The 22290-nt window shown below is 38.3% G+C and overlaps 1 protein-coding gene across 1 annotated transcript in view; it reads right to left on the bottom strand.

The window, feature by feature from the left end:
• LOC115425728 (uncharacterized) overlaps positions 1–15269 on the bottom strand; it is a 37629-nt gene extending 22360 nt beyond the window's left edge. The window contains exons 1-6 of the mRNA XM_030143447.1: positions 15073–15269; positions 7953–8051; positions 6651–6853; positions 6170–6327; positions 4420–4554; positions 3871–3959 (exon numbers count right to left, since the gene is read on the bottom strand). Of these exons, the coding sequence (XP_029999307.1) occupies positions 3871–3959; positions 4420–4554; positions 6170–6327; positions 6651–6853; positions 7953–8051; positions 15073–15111 (723 nt within the window). The 5' untranslated portion in view covers positions 15112–15269. The remainder of the gene's footprint in view (positions 1–3870; positions 3960–4419; positions 4555–6169; positions 6328–6650; positions 6854–7952; positions 8052–15072) is intronic.
• Between the last annotated feature and the right edge of the window lie 7021 nt (positions 15270–22290).

Genomic DNA, 22290 nt, shown 5'->3' with positions numbered 1-22290 from the left:
GCCTAAGAAAGCCACAGGGGAAGAATGAAAATGGGGAAACCGAAGTATGAATGTTTCTAAAGACATGTTGAGGGAGAAACATCATTGCAAGTTATTGAAAATAAAGCACAGTGAGTCTCTTGTGCACTGGTTTTCCAAACATGTTTGAATTTATATGTGTGTTATCTAATTCATCATATTATGCATGTGCCAGTAGTCTAACAGAACCGAGACTTACATTACATTTCTGCGCATGGTTGTAAAATGGACATATATATTGGCAGCATGTACTTTTGCTTTGAAAATTCTGAAGAGAAAATCAAGGAAGTCACAGAGGAATAGATTGATGGAGGGATGGATGGGCGGGGCACCCAGGATTCCTGGTCTTCAATCTTAGTCCCTGGGAGGCCCATCCTGCACCTGCTGTCTCCTCGTGCCTCTCATCAGAAAGGCATTTACAGAGTGCCGTGGCTGCGGGCCCCTTCATTAGCAAGCATAATTATTTGTGCAAGTGGCGTAGGGGCAAAAGTGGCCCTGCATAAACAAACAGAAGGGCCAGAGGAGGACCGTGAACAAACAACACATTAGAGACAATCAACTTCGCCAAAATGGAACCTAAAGCAGACCTCGGATGGAGAACGGACACACATACACAGGAAGACTAAAACAAACAATTATGCAGTATGTCAACAGCATAAAGACTAAAAAACTAAAACTTAATCCTGTCCACAAATGCTAAACCTTCTAAGTACACACAACCACAACTCAACCACAATCCACAAACAACAGTTAATATAGCCACACAGAAACTATGCTTAATTTATTTTATTACACGGAAAATAAACAAAGTTGCATCAGATCAGTGTAAGGAGTTCAGTTGCAAACTTTCAACATATCAACACTTTCTCCTGTCTAAAGGCTGAAAATAGTATGAAAAAGCATACAATTACAATGTTCGTATGTCCCTATTAACACATGTGAAAATCACATTATGCACATATTTGTGCATATGTGTGTGGCTGTGACTCCTGTCCTTCCCACAGTTCATCAACCCCACAGCATGACGACTCTTCATCCGACCAACGCCTCATCTGCCAGCGCTAATTACTGAGCCGTGAAAACCTTTCTGAACACGAACACACTCACCAGCAACAAGATGTGAATCAATTTAAATCGTAATACTTTTCAGGTTTATCATAAGAAATACCAGCTCCTCTGGCTTTAAAGAACACAGGCTGTGTTCTGTTTCATTGTGCATCTACAGGTGACGCTGCACAATTAATGTGTGCCCATGAGCAAGGTGTTTTCTTGGCTCCTATGGCATTTCTTCTGCTAGTTCCAACCTACTGAATTGTGCATATGTTTTTGTACCCTCTTTAAACAGGAAAAAAAAAAAGGTGATTTGAAGGAAAAAAGTGTGGGTAGACAAGACTGCAAGAAAAACACTTGTGTTTCTTTACTTTTATGTGAAGGAAGTTACTAATATAGAAATTGCTATGATGGCTATGATACAAAAACAGAGATCAACCCATTGTAAAACTTAAAAGTGTATAAATGAAATAAGATCTTTATATAAAAGCAGATAAATTAACCTACATACAGGCTTTAGGAATAGGGATACTTGGTTGTTATTGGTGCTAATGTAAGACAAAAAAAACAGCTAGTGAAAGCAACAAATGAAAAATCAGAAAAGTATCTTTTTTAAAAAATAATTAAAAAACAAAAAGTGTTTCAGGACACTTTAGTAAATATTGTAAAACTGATAAGTAAAAGTTTACAATTTTTCCTTACAACATTAAATGTAGTGCACTTTGATAAATAAATGAGAGATATTCAGACTTGCATTGTGAGAAACGAATCGCTTCCACTCTTGTCATCCATAGTGAAAGCACACACAGACTGACTAATGTATGTTTGTACAGTATACAAAAATACATCAGTCAGTCTATACAATGTGTCCGGATCATTCACACTCTGAAGCTTTCTCTTCTGCTAACTAGGCAATCATAGATAGAATCTTTTTTTTTTTTTTTTTAACAAAGAAATCTGTAGCTCCGTCCTCTTTAACTGCTATCAAACACACACAGACTCAAAACACACTCTGACAAACACATAACACATAAACCATTACACACTAATTGAATCTAATTTATTTAGTTTTCAGGAAAAAATCATTTAAGGCAGAAGTTCCCTAAGCCTCCTCAATAAATGACACTCTCATACCGTTTTACTCTCTTTTCAAACACAATTAAAAAATAATATATAAATATATACACATTGCAAATGACATGCATATAAGGAGTTCATTTTGGAGCCTGATCTCAGGTCATTAGTAACCCACCATGACGCTGTGGAGTTGGAGGGTCCGCTGGCGACACACAGGCCCCTGGCCATTTATTCTATATTAAGTCTCTAATGGGGCCTCTCTCTCTCTCTCTCTTTCTCGTTCTCTGTCTTTCTGTCTCTCTCTCGCTCCTGACACACAGCATGCAGGCACAGCGCTGGTAAAATATGCACAGAAAGTCCGGTGCACACACACACACAAATATACACACACACACACACACACACACACACACACACAGACAAAGCTATTCAAATGAATGGTTATTTATTCGCTAAACGAGGATCTGGGTGTTTAATGTTCCTTGGACGTTAGGTAGTTTTCTGGGGGAGGCAGAGCCATACCCCTACGGCTACAGACATCATTTATTTTACACATAGCCTAATACCGCACGCTAGGCAGCCACTGAGAAAAATGGGCTTTGTAAGTGAGAAGGAGATATAAAAGAAATAATGAATGATTTTTTTGGGGGGGTACGAGTCGTGAAAGGGGGGTGAACACATTAGAAGTTACAGCAGGGAGAAAAGCAAGGGGTAGGCTTAAAGCCTTAAAGCACCCTCTGTGTGTGTGTGTGTGTGTTATTGTAAATGTGAAGTACAGAGGAAGAATGGGAGCACGACAGATAAAGCTAGAGAAATGTTCCACACTTATGTGTGAACATGTTGCTGTGTTTGAGTGTGTTTCTGTGAGTGTGTGAGCTGAGTTTTAAGATATCAGTGGGGAAGGAGGTGATACCTGGTTGTGTATATGAGGCTCTCAGGCCTCCATCTGCATCTCATCCAAATGCAGAACATCAGAACATCAGAGGGGCTCCGCTTCTTGCATAACAACACCCCCCAAAATGACACAGTGCAGGTGTGATGGATTCAAAAAGTAAAGTCAACAGAAGTAACTTTTTTATGACAAAAACATTGTGTTGTTTGTCAAAGCTGTTTCTTCTCCGGGTTTTTAAAAGATTCTACACGTTTTGTGTTGCTTCATCAGAAACAGGAAAATACACGGCGTTATGCACTGAAAGGATTATGTAGATAAATCAGACTAATGAGGCCATTAACTGAGGTAATAAATGCCTTAAATCAGCCAATATTATTAAGTCAACATTCATCTAAAATTATATTTGTGCAGGGTGAGTTGTACTCTTAAGATTACTATGTTCATATAATCTTAAGTGGAATAATTACAACTGCCATTTAGTAAAATATATTTACATTAATATGTATATACACTGTATATTTGCAAATATGTGAATATAATTTAGCTTTTAGAGGAAGGTGTCAGTTTTCCCCTAATAAAACAAGGTCTGTAGAATATTCCATTAAGAATCAAACTTTCAAAGATGCAAAAATAAAAGTCAGAAAGTGAATATTTGTGTTCCAACTGGACAAAATATAATGTTTAATCTTGTTTAAACCCTCTAATGATGGGTTTAACACTATAAATAAACACTATCTCCATTACTGTATCGGCCCCTGTTAAATCGACCATAAGTAAACAAACAAATCTGAATAAAATAAGGCATGTTAGTCTATTTTTTCCTTAAATCTTACCTCCTTGTCGGTGGTCACTGATGTTAGCGCTATGGTCATCTCTCCATCGGAAAACTCTTTAACCTCCTTTGACAGTAGCTGCTCCAAGTCTACATCCAGTCAGCACACACAAACAGACTGACAGTTATATAAACACACACACAAGGGGATGCAAAACAATTTCACAACACACAGAAAAAAACACAAGCATGAATGCCCTAACTCTGTAACTGAGATAGGATGCTTTAATATTTAAAGTGTGGACAACGTGTGCATGGTTTACCAGGACTTAAAGGGAACAGAGACATAGTTTACACCTTATAATCGTAACTTCATACACTTCATACACACGTCTGAGGAAGATTTAACACTGGAGTGCATGTCACACCTGTTGCTGTGCTACATACCATAATGTCTGTTCAATATGCATCCTATTTGTCATGGCAATGTGATGATGATGAGTGAACTAATGTCACAGGGAGGACGAGTGAATCTGTTGGAAACCACATTCCTGTAAAGTCGACTGTGTTTGATTACAGACAAAAACACTGCATTGGCTCAAACATGCACCTTGTAGCTTCGTCTCATCGTGTTGGCCTCCGGGGAGATCGCTCCATCGCTCCATGAAACTCATGAGTTCCTCTAGTTGTTCTGACCGACGTCCATGTTTGAGCCAAAGAGTTTCACTTTGCAGTCGCAAGGCCTCTGTAAGCACAAAACAAATACACACACACACTATATATATATATATATATATATATATATATATATATATATATATATATATATATATTTTTTTTTTTTTTTTTTATTTTTTATTTTTTTTTTCTTATGTCAATTTTTAAAATCTTTTATGTGATTATTTATTTTTTAACGCCCGTGGCCATATGGCAGTTAACTTGTGTACTGCCCAATTGGACCTGTTCTTTTACTTGTGTTGGGAAGGGGAGTGGCTCCATTGTGTGTTGTCCTGTTTTATGTAATTTTATTGGGGTGGCATATGGGGGTGCTGTTTATGAGTATGTGTTTCTCTGTATGTGCTTATGTGTTTATGACCCCTGCTGCACACCGAATTTCCTTTTCTAAGGATAAATAAAGTTGAAAGTTGAAAGTTGAAAGTTGAAGTTGAAGTTGATATAGGTTCAACAGAGTGTTCAACTAAAAGTGCATAACACAATATTGGTCTGTTAATGCATTTGGTCCTTAATAAACCTCATGATTTTCAGGATATAATGCATTACCTGTACTTTAGATGATGTACTTTAGAACACAGATGAATCACTGCTGTTGCAAATATCTTGCTATTACTATCAAACAATAGTCACTAATCACTAAATTCTCCTATGACCAGTTCTACTGAGGTAACGTTATGTAAATGTTAGTAAATTACCCACTTTCCATGAGTTTATATTTATTCAGAAAAATTGCATTTATTTGGATATCAGCTGATAAACACACAGTATTTCTTCAAATTCCATAGAAAGCTCAGGACAAAACTAAGTTACTGGCCTCTTTAGGAATCAATGAAACAGAAAATGTACTGCCCAAAAGTACATCAGTGTGAAATATGAGAAGTGAACTGTACACAGGACATCAATCTCAAGCTTTAGTCATCTTCTGTTATTTCAGTTTCTGTCTCTTTCTTGAGCTGTTCTTTGCTCCTCTCACTCCATCCGCTGTGCACTTCAATCCTCAGTCTTTTTTATTTTTGCCAGTGTTTTTACAGTAGCACAATATTATTGAACACTCGTGTCTACTGGGAAGCCTTTACGTGGCTGCTTTTATAACTGTATTATTTGTTTAACAAATTAACAAGATTAAAAAACACACTGCAAGTTTACAGCTCCACCTGTGTTTGGACTGCACACATATACGTATCTGAAAGTCAATAAAAATGATGTGGTGAAGTGCAATAAGTTACTTATAATAAAAATAATAATGATGAAGATGACAACTACAACAATAATAATAATATAATGTTACACAGGCCTCTTATATCTAATACATTAAACACCAAGTTGACTTTTTTCTGTGATTGACACTGCCTTCCTGTCAGATATTCATATAGATTTTCTAACTATAGAAAATCCTGTACCTGACGAAACAGAAACAACTTTATGGAATAAAAAGTAAAGAAGAGTCACATTCCAGGACTCTGTGTGTGTCTCTGCACTTCTTCCTTACTCACACTCACCACCCCTCATCTCTCTCTTTCTCCATCTCTCCTGGTGGGTGTTAAGCGAGTCATGTCAGGGGATTTGCGTGTGTCCTCCTTCATCGCCCCATTACTCCCCCTGGGGGGTGCCTGCGCCTCCCTCACCTCCGAGAGTCTCCCCCAGCGCTGCTCCGATGTGCTCCGCTGCCTCTTGAAGAATCTCCCTGGTGACTGTCGTCACCGCGGACGATGCCCCATCATCCTTCTGCCCGTCATAATGGACCACTCGCAGGATGCTGGACTTCAAAGTGTGGTACTCAGAGCTGTGAGAGGAGAGGAGAAGAGAGGGGGGTGAAGAAGATATGGATGGCTGCAGGGGAAGAAGCGATGATTGTGATGCATTTGCATAAATAAAACTTCCCCCTTGGGTCATGAAGGGTGAACACACAAGAGCACCCAAACATATTCTCATTTTCAGTTTAGCATCAACAAATACAGTCTTCCCAGCAAGAACCCGGTGAGGTAGGAAATGTTTATGATGTGGATGTGTGTGCTTTAGTATCACCTGTGCACGCATCAACTAGTGTGTGTCCAGTGTCTGGGGTGAGTGTGCTTCGACGTGATTTGCATTTCTAAGTGTGTTTACCTATTTAGCAGTCCATCTCTTAGCAGTGTGACTGAGAGTTTTCCAGAATGATGAAGTGTCTCCAAGTCTACATCTTCCTTCCACAGAAGCACGTCTTCACAAATTTTAACCCTCTGAAGAAACCTCACTGTCTCCCTGGGCAACGCAGCATCACGTCGCCAGAGCCACAGCACTGGCAAACATACTCCGTCTGATGGCTCTTTCTGAAGAATACAAATAGTACACATGACCAGAATAAGGATAAAAGCTGCCAATGATTGTTTCTTAAAAAGCATATATGCTTATCTTGCTCTCTGTACAATGAAACATAATCAGCTGATGAACGTCCTTTTTGGACACACATGTGTGATTGATGTTTCTAAAAGAGGGCTTAAAACATTTGCTCACTTGCAACATGTTAACCTGAGAAAAAGTTTCATTTTCATACATTGTTAAAGTTTCTCCAATCGAAACAGTTTTCATGCTCCTTCATTGTAACTTCTGAGCTTGTCAGAAGTTAATAATATCAAGATATTTTCACATTTTTTGTCTGAATGTGGAAAATTCTGCACTCACCTTAAGTCTGAGTTTAATGGGCGAGATTTAAAATGTCCCAAATGTGATCTAGTATTGTATTTAGCGTTTACAAGTGTTATGTGAAAGCTTTAGCCATCACTGCAGCTACTGAAAAAATACAGAGTAGTTAAAGTTTGGGGAAGGGCAATATTTACAAGGCGTTAGATTATTGATTTTTCAGTGAGGGAGGTACAGAAGACATTTTAACAGTATTAAATAAGAACATTTAAAACTGCAGTGCTTGATAGCTTTTTAGTATCATGGGGCAAATACTCTAAAATTACCCTCCTGTCTATTGTAATTCAAGTGGACACAACACTTTGACATCAACTCTGTCCCTGTGTTTAGAGGCTGTAGAAAATTTACCCCAAGATGCTGTGTTTTCAGACAGGTAAGGGAGGGGTTAAACATTTGATTGACAGGTGCAATTACCAACCACCGATAGTGTTTCTGTCAGGAAACAACCTGGAGGCGACTCTACTGCTTAACACTGTCTTAACACAGAAACTTGTAAAGGTGGTGTCACTTTTCCATACCAGCATTAAACAATTCGATGTTCGTCTATATTTATATTAATATTCTTGTGGTTTGGACTGAGGGAAGAAAGCAACAGAAGACTGAGGACATTTTTGTATAAACAGGCACAAATTAAGATTTAAGGATTTGTTATGTCTCCTAACATGATTGTACAATATCTTTAAGGCACAAAACACTTGTTTAAGCATGAAGTGATTGGATTAATGTTACCTGGTTGAGGTGCAGAGCTAAGCACAGTGTCGCTGCCACAGTGTCAACATCTGCCTCTGGTCCGCCTAAAACAGCATGAATGGGACCCTCAGATGTATCCTGGAGACACAAACAGATACACACTGGTTAGAGCGTGTGACTAAGTGCTGTTTCATTTTAGAAATAATAATAAAATATCATTCATGACACTTAATCCCTTTGTTTTCTAACATAAACAAAGGAGATGAGTGACAGAACTGTACATCGCTGTTTGATATGATATGTGGATCAATTGCAATACCCCTGTGTTTGATAATATTAGATGACTGCAGCATTTTGAACCCAGCACAATGCATTAATAATGAAACCATGGTGCTGAAAGGTTTAGTTCCATGCCTGATGAGTCAATATGTGCTACACTAAAGGTAAATCAGTTGGTGAGAAAAGCAACAATAAAGATTTTACTGTGCTGTGTTCAAGTCACATGCAAGAAGTGATGAGTTTCATCAATTCAGCCAAACAATGCAGACAACTACTCCTCATTTGTGTTAAGTGGACATTAATGACAGCTTCATTATCAAGATTAAACATTTATCTCTGAGTGAAAAAGGCAGAAAATTAAGTTTCTTTAAGCATATTGTAATGGCACTCTCAACATTACATTTTAGTATGGCAGATATTGAATGAAATCATTTCATAATACCATTGCCTTGTGCAGCATCTTAATGGGCTTACAGGATACTGCTACAGAGAGAAAGTAGCATTACAATAAAAAGCCCACTCACCCACATCAGAGATTTGCATGAATAGATCAAGCAGCTTGGATATGACACATTGAGTTAAACAAACTATACAAACAAACAAATGCTATTTACATCATGCACATAAAAAACTAATCCTTAACCCATGAAGACCCAGTGCTACTTTGGTGGCAGTTCCCAAATGATTTTTTTTCTCTCTATTTAACCTTTCTTAAGTGATTTATCACCATTTATTGTAATAGTATCCTTTTAATTTTAAGTTTTTTCAGTGTAAATTATGTATTTTCCTATATTTAATTCAGTGATCATGTAGGCGTTCATAAAACCTCAGAGTAAATTCAAAGGTTATTCTATCAAATCAGAAAAAAAAAAAAAAAAATCAGAAAAAGTTACTTTCTCAGCAAAAATATTATTGACTAAATATAAAAACAAGTGTCTCTATCCACTTTGATTGATCAAACTCCATGGGTTTTATGGGTGAATCAATGTTGTAGAAGATGACGGTGTTTCCACGTTCACTATGGAGCCTCTGAACGTCCAAATGGGTCATATCTGATGAACATGAAAAGATGACAAACTGCATTTTACACCAATAATGTACATAGATTCATAGGATTAGTGAATCAACAGTTATTAAACACATTAGATCGGTAGATGCTTTTGGTTGATGGTGTATGTTTGGGTCTTTATGGATTAAGATTAAGTGTTGACGTTGGATACTCTGCATGCAAGACCAAAGCACACAATTCTCAAACAGATATCAAGTCTTCAAGTTGACACTATCCATACATTAACTGAAGTAAATCGATGCATTCTGTGTTTTTCCTCATTTGCTTTAGTTTATTTTGCTTTCTCAGATATCCTCCTGAAAGCACAGACAATGCAAAGCAAATTTGTTGACACGTCAAATATTTAATGGAGCTTGGTAATTTAAAGTTAATGCAAGGCATGGATGAGTAAAATACCAGTAATAATGCATAAGGAATGGAGCTAGTGTCTAGTTTCTGTCTATAGAGCCCTACTATTGAGGCCAAATGGATAAATGAAATGAGGGGAAAAGAAATGTGAGATCAAAGAACAGCGAGGGAGAGCGGGAGAAAGGTTAAAGGCTGCTGATGAGAGACAGAATTAGAAGGCAAGGAAAGTATTGAGACTTGAGAATGGCGGGCAAGGAGTTCAGAGAGGCTTGTACAGAAGAGAGATGAAGGAAAAGAGGTAGAAGCAAAAGAGGAAGAGGAAGGAGAAGTAAGAAGGGGGAAATCAAAGATGAAAGAGTGAAAATGAATGAGGCAAAGAAGTGAACCTCTGATAAGATAGAAGGAGGGAACCAAGAGAAGGATATAGGAAAGGAGAAAGAGTGTGATAGAGAGAGAGAGAGAGAGAGAGAGAGAGAGAGAGAGCGAGAGAGAGGGGGAGGAGGTGTGCAGCCTCTTCCATCATAGGAGGGAGGGAGAGTAAATCAATACAAGATAGCCAGAGAGAGGAAGTGATGCATTAGTGAAAGAAAAGGCCACTCAGTGTCTGTTCTTCTGCAGTGTGTGTGTGCATGAGCATGCATCGGCCATCTGATATCCCTCAATCTGAGTACTCTGCTCCTGAGCCTGATCTCACCACATTTCCTCTCCTCTCCTCTCCTCTCCTCTCCTCTCCTCTCCTCTCCTCTCCTCTCCTCTCCTCTCCTCTCCTCTCCTCTCCTCTCCTCTCCTCTCCTCTCCTCTCCTCTCCTCTCGGTATTTGGTATTTTCATGTGTTGGACTGTATGCTGATTACAACACTGAAGCTGGAGCTGATCCAAGCACATTAAGAAGGAAGCACCTTGGATAAGTCACCAGTCTATCAGAAAAGAAACACCGTCACCTCTCTAATCAGATAAATTTCACCTGAACAGCATATCTCTGGATGGGTGGAGTGAAGTGGTGCATGCAAAGGAAACCTAATGCAACATCTAATGCTAAGCTGCAGTATAATTTAATACACATGTATCTGAAAAAGGGACAAAATGCTCAGTGTTCGTCTCATACTTATTTTAGTCACTTCACTTACTGTAAGATGTTGTCATTATTCTGATGATGAGCAAGTTTAAAAAAAAAAAGAAATTCTGTTGAAAAATGCTTTTTAAATGATCTTCATCTTCTAAAGCTTTCCATACTTTTGTGTAGTCTTAGTCTTATTAGTATAGCTGAACCATTGTGACAGATAGCAGAAACTGTGACACATTATGGGAGAAAATGGGTCTGAGTGATGTTAAAATGGTATGGTATGGTATGGTATGGTATGGTATGGTATGGTATGGTATGGTATGGTATGGTATGGTATGGTATGGTACCAGGTGCCAGATTATAGCATAAGTGCTAATTTACACCTGTAGTCCCTAGAATGGCTGCATCCCATTTATGTATGCCAGGTTACAGCTCTGGATATGACCTCTTACACAGCAGACATTTTGGCTTTCAAAAACAGTGCAAAGCAAAGGCGTTACTGATAACACTAAAGGCGGCTCTGTTCCATTTAGTTTCCCCAGGAGGCCATCTCAGTGACCCAGCACGCACAGTCTCACAGCCTCAACCTGACACAACTAAATGGGCTGCAGCCACTTCTAATGATACCAATAGACCTTCCTCACAGTGGACATGTTGACCTGTCTCAGCAGGAAAAAGACAGGTCATCTAACAAATGCTAACAAGGGCTGAGTTCCATTCCAGACATGCCAGGGTCTCTCACCATGAGCAATTCCAGACTCTGAGAACTGATGCACCTACATGGAACGCAGCCAGAGTGAATTAAAGGAAACACAACTGTGCGTTTTCTGCTATAATTAGTCAAAATGTCCACTGTGATATATCTCTGTTGCCTGTGTTGTGTCTCTTGAATGGCTTCCAGGGTAAATGGAATGGAGCTATCCTCAATGTAATTAGTACAAGCCAAAATATATTCTATGAAACAGGTCAATGATGGGTTTGACAATTAGTCTGCAAGACTATTGGTATCAGCAACATAAATACAGTATTACCCTTCTAAACTGGAAACAGAAGAGAAAACACACTTTCATGTAGGTTTTTTTTAAGTTAGTTTTATGTTCAGTTTTGCTTTTGTTGATGAATTACTATGAGTTTGATGTTCAGTGATTCAGACTAGTTTATTTAAGTATGTAGTTAGTTTAACTTTCAGCTTAACATTTATCTAAATTTATCTAAACAGTGAACATAGTTAATATCATAACTTCACAAATGATTATCTTATTATGTCATTTTTTGGGGCCAATTTATCCCCGATTCAAAACTATTGTCGCTATATTGGTCTTGAAAAATTTGTACTTACTCATTTTAAATCTCAAATATTACTTTTTTTTTCAATCTCTAAAACACTAAACCTGATTCTCTGGCATTAACCCATTAATCTAATCAATCTCTCTTTTGCCACAAAGAGCTGGTTTACATACATTATAAATCTGTAGGAGTTTTTTTTGCAAAACTACACATTTCTCACCACAAAGCACATGAGCAGCAAAATCGTAAACACAGACTGCACACATTTAACACAAATACAGACTTAGATAATGATACAATGAATGCAGCAAATACAGCACAGAATTGTTTAAAAACCCTAAACAGTGTCAGTGTTTGTGCCACTGATTGTGTGCTGCAGTGCTACAAGACTCATGTGAAGCAAATGTGCAGCGTTATCTTTGAACATCTTTGAACGTAACTCAGAAAGGATGAAAAAGATATGATTTCAGTATGTACAAGAAAGCGAACACTCACACACTTTTGTGCTGATGCTTGCAGAACAAAACCATACCAGCCTACTGTCACCGTACACTGCGAGTGTTAGAATTGTATTCCAAGGAAAGACACAGTGAATATATTTTTGTAGATGAGGCAGAATCCAGTCTGGCAGAAAGAAGACGACTTAGGAACCTCATTGGCCAACATGGCATAGTTGATGTCCTCCGTCCAGATGTACAAAGGCATGATACTGAGACAGAATGAATCTGTCGCCAATTCGATTTTCAAGGTGTACAAGATGTTTTAATGTTTTACTGTGATGTGCTTTTACAGTAAAACATTTGCAGTTTTCTTTGTCTTTTTATGAAATGCTAAATGTATGCAGAATATGTAATAAACTTTATATCCTACATGTGCTGGATGCAGTGTTTATGTGGAGTGACTGTGTGTGGAGTTTGCTTTTGAGTGCAGGTAAAATGAGTTTCTGTGAATGTAGACTGAACTTTGGATTTTGTGTAACCAGTCTTAGCAATTATGAAAAACTGAATTACAAGATATCAATAATTGTTATCAACTGTATTACGGTTACTGATTATGTAAAACTATATTGTGTTTGCTAATAAAAAATATGTGTTGAGAAGAAGTGACTAATATTACCCCAACCTAAGCATACATAAAGCTAAAATGACATTTTCTTTTATCAAGTGTTAACAGTACAACTGCCTTAAAGCCATAATATAAGTGGTCATAAAAACACATTTTATATGTATGCATGAGTGTGTGTTTTTACTGAGAAGGACAGAGGCTAGAAGTCCACTCAGCACATTCTTCCATGTCTATGCCAAATAATGTAGGAGTGGGAAGGGGAGATATAGAGCTACACAGATAAAACTGCGTGAGAGAGAAAGATTCAGCTCACACTAAGAGCCAGGCCAATTAGAAGTATGGATGTTCTGGACGGTGGCCATCCAGAGAGTAGAGAAGGAGACATGGAGACAGGGAGAATGACAGAGAGTGGTCAGCAAAAGAGCTAATCAACAAAGTTGATGTTGGATTAGGGAGAGAGATAAGTGTCTGGATGCATGTGTGTGTGCAGTAGAGAGAGAGGGAGAGAGAAATGCTTGATAACCATGACATGTGTTACACTTTATCTGCAACCGCCATGACACTCATCAGTTGCCCTCCTTATCACCCAATTACCCTTGTGTGCTCTCATCTGCAGATTTGCCTCTTTGATCTTCTCTTCTGCTCTGCTTCCTCTGTGTTTACGTGAAGTACATCCTGGATAAAAGCTCTTATTCTCTTTTAAATTTCATTTCAGATAAGCTGTTAATATTCATGGTTTTTACTCTGCTGACAAGCACCAGAGTACACAATTAAACCTGGGACATGGCTGCTAATATGAAGAATAAGAAAATAAATTAAACGTAAACATATGTTAGCACATCATTTGGCCTTTTTTGCTGCACTTTGGAATGTAACAAAGAACTCAGTAAGTGTATGTGTGTGTGTTAATTAGGTGTGGAGATTATATTGACAGCTGGATTTCACTGACAAATGCGGCAAAGTGACTCATATTCACTTAACTAGATGAGCACAAATCTCCACCAAGGCCAGTGTCAAAAAAACTGCCCATCTCACAATCTTCAACAGAATCAGAAAAAATTGTAGGATCTGCTCCAAAATGTAATGGATTTTCCTTGGCCTTTGCTACAAGTTTAATTAAAATTACCCTGGTGGCTTTTATATATTCCTGCAGATGCTGTTAATGTGCACCCATGCAGTTATTAAAATATGTGAATATCTTTGTGGCGTCAGGGTTTTGTGTGTTTTACCACATCTTGGTAATGCACAGCCTGTGAAAACAAAAAACCCTCACTATCAATAAATCACTGGTTTCATACACTCATATTCAAGGCCAAAGGGAAGAGCAGGTCCTAAACAGCAAAAGTGATTAAGAAACAACACTGCCAAGCCTTAAGTCATCACCACTGCTCTCTGGCTGTGGATAGCACATGTGTTTACAACTCAAACACAATACCAGTACCCTATGTTAGAAACTTTTAAACATGCAGCAGCAGTTTTAGTGGCCCTTTAGTGTCTTGCCAATCTAATGCTGTGGAACACTTCTGTTATGTATTAAAGATAAAAATGTATACAAATATAAACACCTGTAGATCAAGATGCAAATATGTGCTTCCTTCCTACACATCATACAACTACACAGATCATTTAAACGACATGAATAAGGTTTCATAAGGGTTTTGTGTGTGATATTTAATCCTGGATCAAAAATGCAAATGCAAATTACGCATCGACATATGAGGGAAGGACAGCCTCTGGCGAAACTTGTTGATGTCACGCCTCCCCCTTCATCACAAACCCAATCCTCATTCAAATTCACGCACTGCTGTGTCTGTAAACACAACGAGCTTATTGTATGGGGACAAACCTCTCTTCTCCTTCCCCCTCTGTACTGTCGTATAGTCGATCTACAGGTGCTTGGGTGACCGATGGGACGTGAGAGGCTTTTGTCGTGCGTCTTTTCAGCAACAGGAACGCAGCCTGTAGCACAGCAGTGTCAGCCTAAACGTCATGGTCTCATTCATTATACCCACAACATGGTGTTAACGCCGCTGAAGGCTCTCAACTCACCCTGAGTCTGCTCTGGACCCTCCGCAGATACTCTTCCATGTCGGCCTGCGTCGCTACGATGCCGCTGCAGATCTCTCCATTGACCAAGTTACCAATAACGCTGTAGATGTGTGTGGGGTTTTGTGTTTTGTTTTTTTTCTCCCTCCGCTTCCGAGTCCCCCGCTGCGCTCGCACTGCACCACTCTCTGCTGCTGTGCGTGCAGTGGGTCCTCCCCTTCTCTACGGGGCGAACCCACGGCACCGAGCGGTGGGTGTGGCGGTGGAAACGGTGGCGGCAGGAAGAGGAGATCCGACAGAGGCGCGCTCCGTGATTCAACCGCGCTCCCTGCGGTAGGGAGCAAAACCCACTCCCACTCCCACACCCTCCCCTCCCCCTCCATACACACAAATACACCTCTCCTACACGGTGGAAAGCCTTAACTCAACGTGCGCCAAAGCAGAACCGTGCCAGGCTGGTTCACAGATCCAGCACCATGGACAGCGCCACATCCCACGGTTCTGATGCTGGATTCAGAACCTCAAACTTGGGAGAACCAAATTTTTCTCACATTTTTCATTTTTGCCGCAGTGTGGTGCGAACCGAAGCTGTTGTCTTTCTTGTGTGTGTATGTGTGTGAGTGAATGAGTGTGTATGTCTTCGGCCGGTGCGACAGGAGGCACTTTAATTAATCTGAAAGATGGCCTTATGGGTAACATCCCAGGCCAAGCAGAGAACATCCGTCCCTGTCTCTGTCTCTCTTACATCACACACACACATCACACTGTCTACCAGTCCTGAAAGTTTAATATATAAATGGACAAGGCATCTATCATCAGTTCATAGTGCCACTGGGTTCATTCTTCTATATAGCACACCTATTTTTCCTCTTTCTCTCTGTCTTTTTTCATCAAACTTTATCTCATGTAAGTAAATACTCATCCTCTACAAGCATCATGTCTATATTGAAATAAAGTATCTTTGACTTGGACTGACCTCCAGCTTCAATCAAATAGTCCTGATGAAAGTCTCATACACACACATACAGTAAGAACCCACAATAAACACACTCATACATTTATAACATACTGGAATACTTTGTGCACATTCAGTCAAAATGAACTTAAAGGTTATGAGGTTAAAATGAGCATACATGTTTATTTCTCATTCTGTTTTCTTCAGATACAACAAGAAAATACACTATGTGCACAGCCTTAAAAGACACAAAAAACCTGAACTGAGTTGTAAAGGGTAAAGTCACTAATTTAGTGTGACCCCTGACTCCATGACCAGAGGCAGCACAAACAATTAGAAACTTCTGACATGTGTTGAATGAAACGTGGTATAAACATCAGAAAATTAACCCATAAAGACCCAGAGCCACTGGTGACAAAAACCATCTACTGATCTAAAATGTTTAATACCTGTTGATCCATTTATTCTATCAATCCACGTAAATAATTGGTGTAAAATACAGTTTGTCGTCTTTTCATGGCCATCAGATATGACCCATTTGGACTTTCAGAGGGTCCGTAGTGAATGTGGAAACACCGTCATCTTCTACAACACTGATTCACCAGTAAAACCCATGGAGTTGGATCAATGACAGTGGATGGACACACTTGTTTTTACATTCAGTTATTGATATCTTTGCTGAAAACGTCCTTTTTCTTCAGTTTTCCCTGTTTCTGATATAATAAACCTTAACTTTAATTGGAGCTTTTATGAACATCTACATGATCAGAAATTAAATATGGGAAAATACATGATTTACACTGAAAAAATGCAAAATAAGGAGGATAATAATTGCAATCAATGGTGATAAATCACTTAAGAAAGGTTCAATATAGGAAAAAAATTATTTGGGAACTGCCACAAAAATAACACTGAGTCTTTATGGGTTATAGCAATAAATCTCATATTGACTGAACTCACAGTTAAAGACACGTTAAGTGCAAAGGGAGATCACACTAAATACTATTACTTTGGCTTATAGAAGCCATCTTTTTGAAACTTTTGTTTCTAATGCTGGACATACTTCATATATATGCATATGTATGGTCTAGTAAAGTTCTAATACTTTACTAAACCAGAAAACCTAATGTTGGCCTGGGACTTTTGCGCAGTATTGTACATCCGGTGCTTTTGTTGATCCCAAGGTATGACAAAAGACAGTAAGTAACACACTAGTTAATGCACCAACAACATTTTAGTTCAGTATTTCTATGCAGCGCATCATAGGGACTTTTGTGATAGTGCACCATCTCTGTGGTTCACCATTTGTAGTGGTGAAGCAAGTATTTCCTGGTCTTAATGGAGTCTGTGTTAGTGCATTGTCACTCAGGCTAAAGGTCTTTGTAATCTCTGACCAAAGTCAAGCCAGACATAAACCAAATGACTTCCTGTCACAGTCTTAAAAATAAAATTCTAATGTTGTTCAAGCACATGAATCATGATTTGAGGATGTATGATACAAACATGATATCATATATTTCAGAAAAATGAGCACACCCAAAGCACTTACAGGGTGTTTTGTTGTAATCGTTCTCTGTCTGTCTGTCTGTCTGTCTGTCTGTCCTTTTCTTTTCTTTTCTTTTTGTATTTTTTTTTTCCGTGAATCCCCCCTTTTAGAGGATTTTACTCAATTGACATAATTACTTCTCAGTTTCTTTAATAAAACACTACCAAAAAAATGTGAGTTAAATAACTTCCACTGGCAAAGGTTATCATTGAGTGTGACCATTTACATTCAGTACATCTTGAACTTCCTGAGTTCAACTGTCTGGAAATATTCTTTAGAAATCTTGTGGTATTTGATCCTTCAGAACATCCCAGAATTAGACTTGGACTTGCACCTTTTTTTTAATGTTCACATCAAATTTATCATAGCACAGCTTCTATAATATTGATATTTTTAACTAATTTAATTTGAATATTTAACCTCCTAAGAGCCAGGAAATGAAAGCAAAGTACAAGCTTTTTTTTGTTGTTTATTAATTAAGTGCCTATAATGGAAAAATCATGATGCAACAGTTTTTTCAGATGCAGTTTTTCAAATTTTTATGGAATGTCCTTTGTGGTGGACAGTTTTCTTTTCTTTTCTTTTCTTTTCCTTTCTTTTCTTTTCTTTTCTTTTCTTTTCTTTTCTTTTCTTTTCTTTTCTTTTCTTTTCTTTTTTTGTATAAAGTTGTGAAACTCTTGTCCACAAATGCGGACAGAAAATCCATAGCTGGGTCTTAGGAGGTTAATACTATTCATATATTTCCTGCATATTCTGGTTGTACAGATTTTGATACAGAGATTGATTTGACACCAAATGTAATCGTGACCTATGTTCAGACAATTCTGTACAGGTCCATAGTAAATCTGCTTTACAGGAGTAAACAAATTTGGGCAACCTGCTGAGCTGAAAGCAATATAAGAATTTAGGTTTACATAATTAATTAGATGCACAGATGAAGGCTCTGCAAGTTTTGATGTGATGGTGACTGGTGGGAGAAAAAATGAGAGCATTTGATCTAGTCAGGAGTTTGGTGGTCTGTTACCATGTGCTGGTTTGGTCAGTATCCATGAAATATGTCTGTCCACTTACAGTGTGTGGAAAAACTCACTCATAAACTGCACAGCTAAAGGTGACCACAGACTGGATATTTAATCAAAGACCACAGGTACCTGGGAAACAAATTTGTGTGTTTGATGAAAGATGTTTTTGAGAAAAAGCATTTATAGACCCATTTCTTGCTTTGTTGTGAGATTTTCTGTCATATACAAAATATACAAATTATTCCAGTTTATTAATAAGGGTCTATTCAAGGACAAATTTGACAGATGATAAGAGTAAGTAGAAAAAAGAAAGGTTTGTAGTACATATAAATTTGTCACTGTTTAGATGTACACAAATTTTTATCCTTACTGATAATCTAGACTCTGAATGCTCATTAGAGGCTTTTTGTTCCAATGAATCTGTGTGTGGAGTGCAGAAACTAAAAGTTATTAAACAAGAAGTTGTAGCCAAATACAGTGAGTCATCTGTAAAAGACGTATAATAATGATGAATTCCCAAATTATCTTTAAGGCTTATGGAAATAATAAAGAAAAACAAAACACTGTAATCTCCCATTTCCCGTTCTATGCCAAGGATTTGATATTTAAAATGTCATTGTTTCTTTATGGATGTTTTTTCACAATGTATGTGAGCCCTCGCTGTAAAAAAAAAAAAAAAAAAAAAAAAAAAAAATCAACCAATTTCCACTGGTTCCATTCACTGTTTACAATAGCTTTTGTAAAGGCAATACGTTTGAAAAAACAAAATAAAAATAATCAAAGAAGGTTTGACAAATACATAATTCTTTATAGCTACAATATGTGCAGACATATGACATGAAAGTAAAAGTGAAGGTAAACTGTATTAGAAGGCTAAATTAAATGGAAATGAAACCTGTGATACAGTAAAAGCAAAAACAAATCACAAGCTGGAAATACAAGCAAACATACAGATGCACCTAATGCCATAAGTGTCTAATATTCTCCCACATACTTTCACAGAGGTACTATTTCTTTCTGTTATATGACTGTTGTATTCTTATTGTGGTGACACATTCCTGTTAATTTTTCAGCTGATGTATGTAAAATGTAAAACGTTTTGTTAATTACATTCAAATACACACTTGAATATATAGGAACATGAACATGTGCATTGATGTCTTTTGTTACATGGTGGTGACAGATGTTATATAAGAGTAAAAGGTCAAAGGGCAAGCCTGAGAGCTTTTTATACTATACTTAAATTACTACTGTGGATAAAAGTAGAGAATCTTTACCAAGTTGGAGTCACTAATTTAAAAAAGTTACATCAAAATGGTGGTTGGCTGTAGTTTCCAGGTTACACTCTTGGGTTAATATGTGAAATTCTGACAATAAGTGATGAACTAAGTTTTGCTTAAAATGAATGCTTGTCCCAGAGCTACCAGATTTACTTCAAAACACTGTCTGCACATTACAATACATTCACTTTACAGGTTTTATCTAGTGGAAGATTTATAATTCTACTGCTAATAAACATTTATGTGTAATAACACTAAAAACATCAGCTAACCAGCAGTTTGGTCATGTCATCTGTTTTTCATTTCATCTTATTAGTGCATTTAATGTTTGAGGCATATAATTTCAAATAAATAATAGTAGATCAGTTTTATAGACATACCTGACTTGTCTCAGATAAACTTTGGAGGCAACAGGCAGTGACTCTAGCTCATCAGTGCTCCTGTCTGCGCGCTCTTTTATGGCAGAATGAAAAGATCTGTCTTACTTTGCTTCTAAATAATTTCCCATTATACTCAAGTAAGGCTTACAGCGTCTGCACCACAGTCCTGAACTGGTTTAATATTGCATTGAAAACAATAGGCCTCGCTAATTGATTTTAATGGCTCTCTCCGCGACGATGCGCCCCTTATGACTTGGAGAGAGGTCTTTAAGATTATTATTATTAGTATAATTGCCATTACCCCCACACTTTCCCTTTGCGAATGGGAGACAGAGAAAGAATATCTTTGCCCTTAAGCTGAACAAATAATTATTAGAGACAGGAAACAAACAGACGACCGTCACTTACACGCGCGTCTGCACGCACGCACGCACGCACGCACGCACACACATGAACGCTCCACCTTAGAGTAGACCCCCTCCTGGCGACCCTCATTCCCTCTGCCGCCCTCTTCGTGCAGAGTGCCGCTTGTAATTTATGCAAAATTAATTGATACATCTTTTATAATTGATGTGCTGTAAACTTAATGAGTAATTTATGTAATTAGTCAATTAAGGATAATTCCAGCATATGTTCCGTATGCCCAGAAGGTGTGCTTTACAACTAGTTATTTGTCCAGGAGTTGGGTGCAGGCGAAGAGTGCCGTAGACTACCTAATTAATTTTGTTATGCAGATCAGCCACGGTGTCTATTTAACGGCCCCCTTTGTGAAAACAGATTTAATATTGATCTTTCCCGGGCGTTTAAAGAGGATGCTTTTACCCGGGTTGGCCTCTGAGGGCCTCAGAGTTTCAAAACTCATTTTTCAGGCACCAGGAAAACAATTACATAAAGAAAACAGAACACAAGCACAACAGCCGCTGTCTTTATTTAGCGGTGAATATATAAATGCTCAGCCTTTATCGAGCGAAGTGGCACGACTAATTATCCTTGCAATTACATGGTCGTCTTTAAAATATGCTCTCAGTCGACAGTTGACCTTTTGAGGGGCTTGAAGGACTGAGACATAACGGGAGAGATGCACTGGCTAATTAATTGACACAGTTTTGAATATTCATATCTAATACAGCGAGCTTGCCCTTAATTACATTGTTGGACTTCTCTCCTAGGAGGCTAAATCACGGAAGGCTTAATTATTGTAATGTATTCGCAGGCCCGTCGGGGCACCGGGGAAGACAGGAGCCGTCAAGGACCCAGTCATGACACCTGGCCAGAGAAAAAAAAAAACGGGAAGGGGAGCAGCTTTTGTTGTTCACCGCTGAACAGAATTTAGAGCAGGGGATGAAGTTTGTTTACATCCTTGTAGGATTCACCGGAGAGTGTTTGAACAGACAGACAGCCGCCGGACTCCCCTCTCAGCAATTAATCAACAACAGAGCCCCCCCACCCCCAAACCCAACACCTCCACCCCTCCCCTCTCGCAGTCTTTTTGTGCGTGTGTGCGCTTACGTGCGCGCGTGCGCGCTTTAAAGGCAGAAGAATAGCGCACTGGTGATCGTGCGCAAAGGAAGACATGATTTATTGTTTGCAAAGTCTGAAAGTGCAGTCGAGCAAATTTAACAAAGCAGATGTATTTATGCTTTTTACTACTTATTACATTAAATAAACTAAGCTGAGACGGCAACTCAAATACATGTGTAATAGTAGGTCTATGTATGCACTATGTTTTAGCAGATCAAATTGGGATTACATTTTTTACAGAATAAATTAAAATGAGTTATTTTTAAAACTCATGATTGTGCCAGAGATGATTTTCACGTGCTGAATATTTGGAGCCCCTACACACACTAACCTGTTCAGCACGCATCCCCTTTAAACTAAGTTCTCTTTTTGATAAGAAAGGTCAAAGGTCATGGTCAGCTAAAGTAGAAGCAGACATGGAGCTGCTGCAGACATTTCAAAGAGATGTCCCTAAAACGTTGCTCAGTCGAGAACATTTTTTCCCTCTGGTTTATTTGGGACGTCTTGATTGGCAAAC

This window comes from Sphaeramia orbicularis, chromosome 9, assembly GCF_902148855.1.
Source record: "Sphaeramia orbicularis chromosome 9, fSphaOr1.1, whole genome shotgun sequence".
Classification (NCBI taxonomy): domain Eukaryota; kingdom Metazoa; phylum Chordata; class Actinopteri; order Kurtiformes; family Apogonidae; genus Sphaeramia; species Sphaeramia orbicularis.
This window is presented reverse-complemented; position numbering and strand designations above follow the sequence as displayed.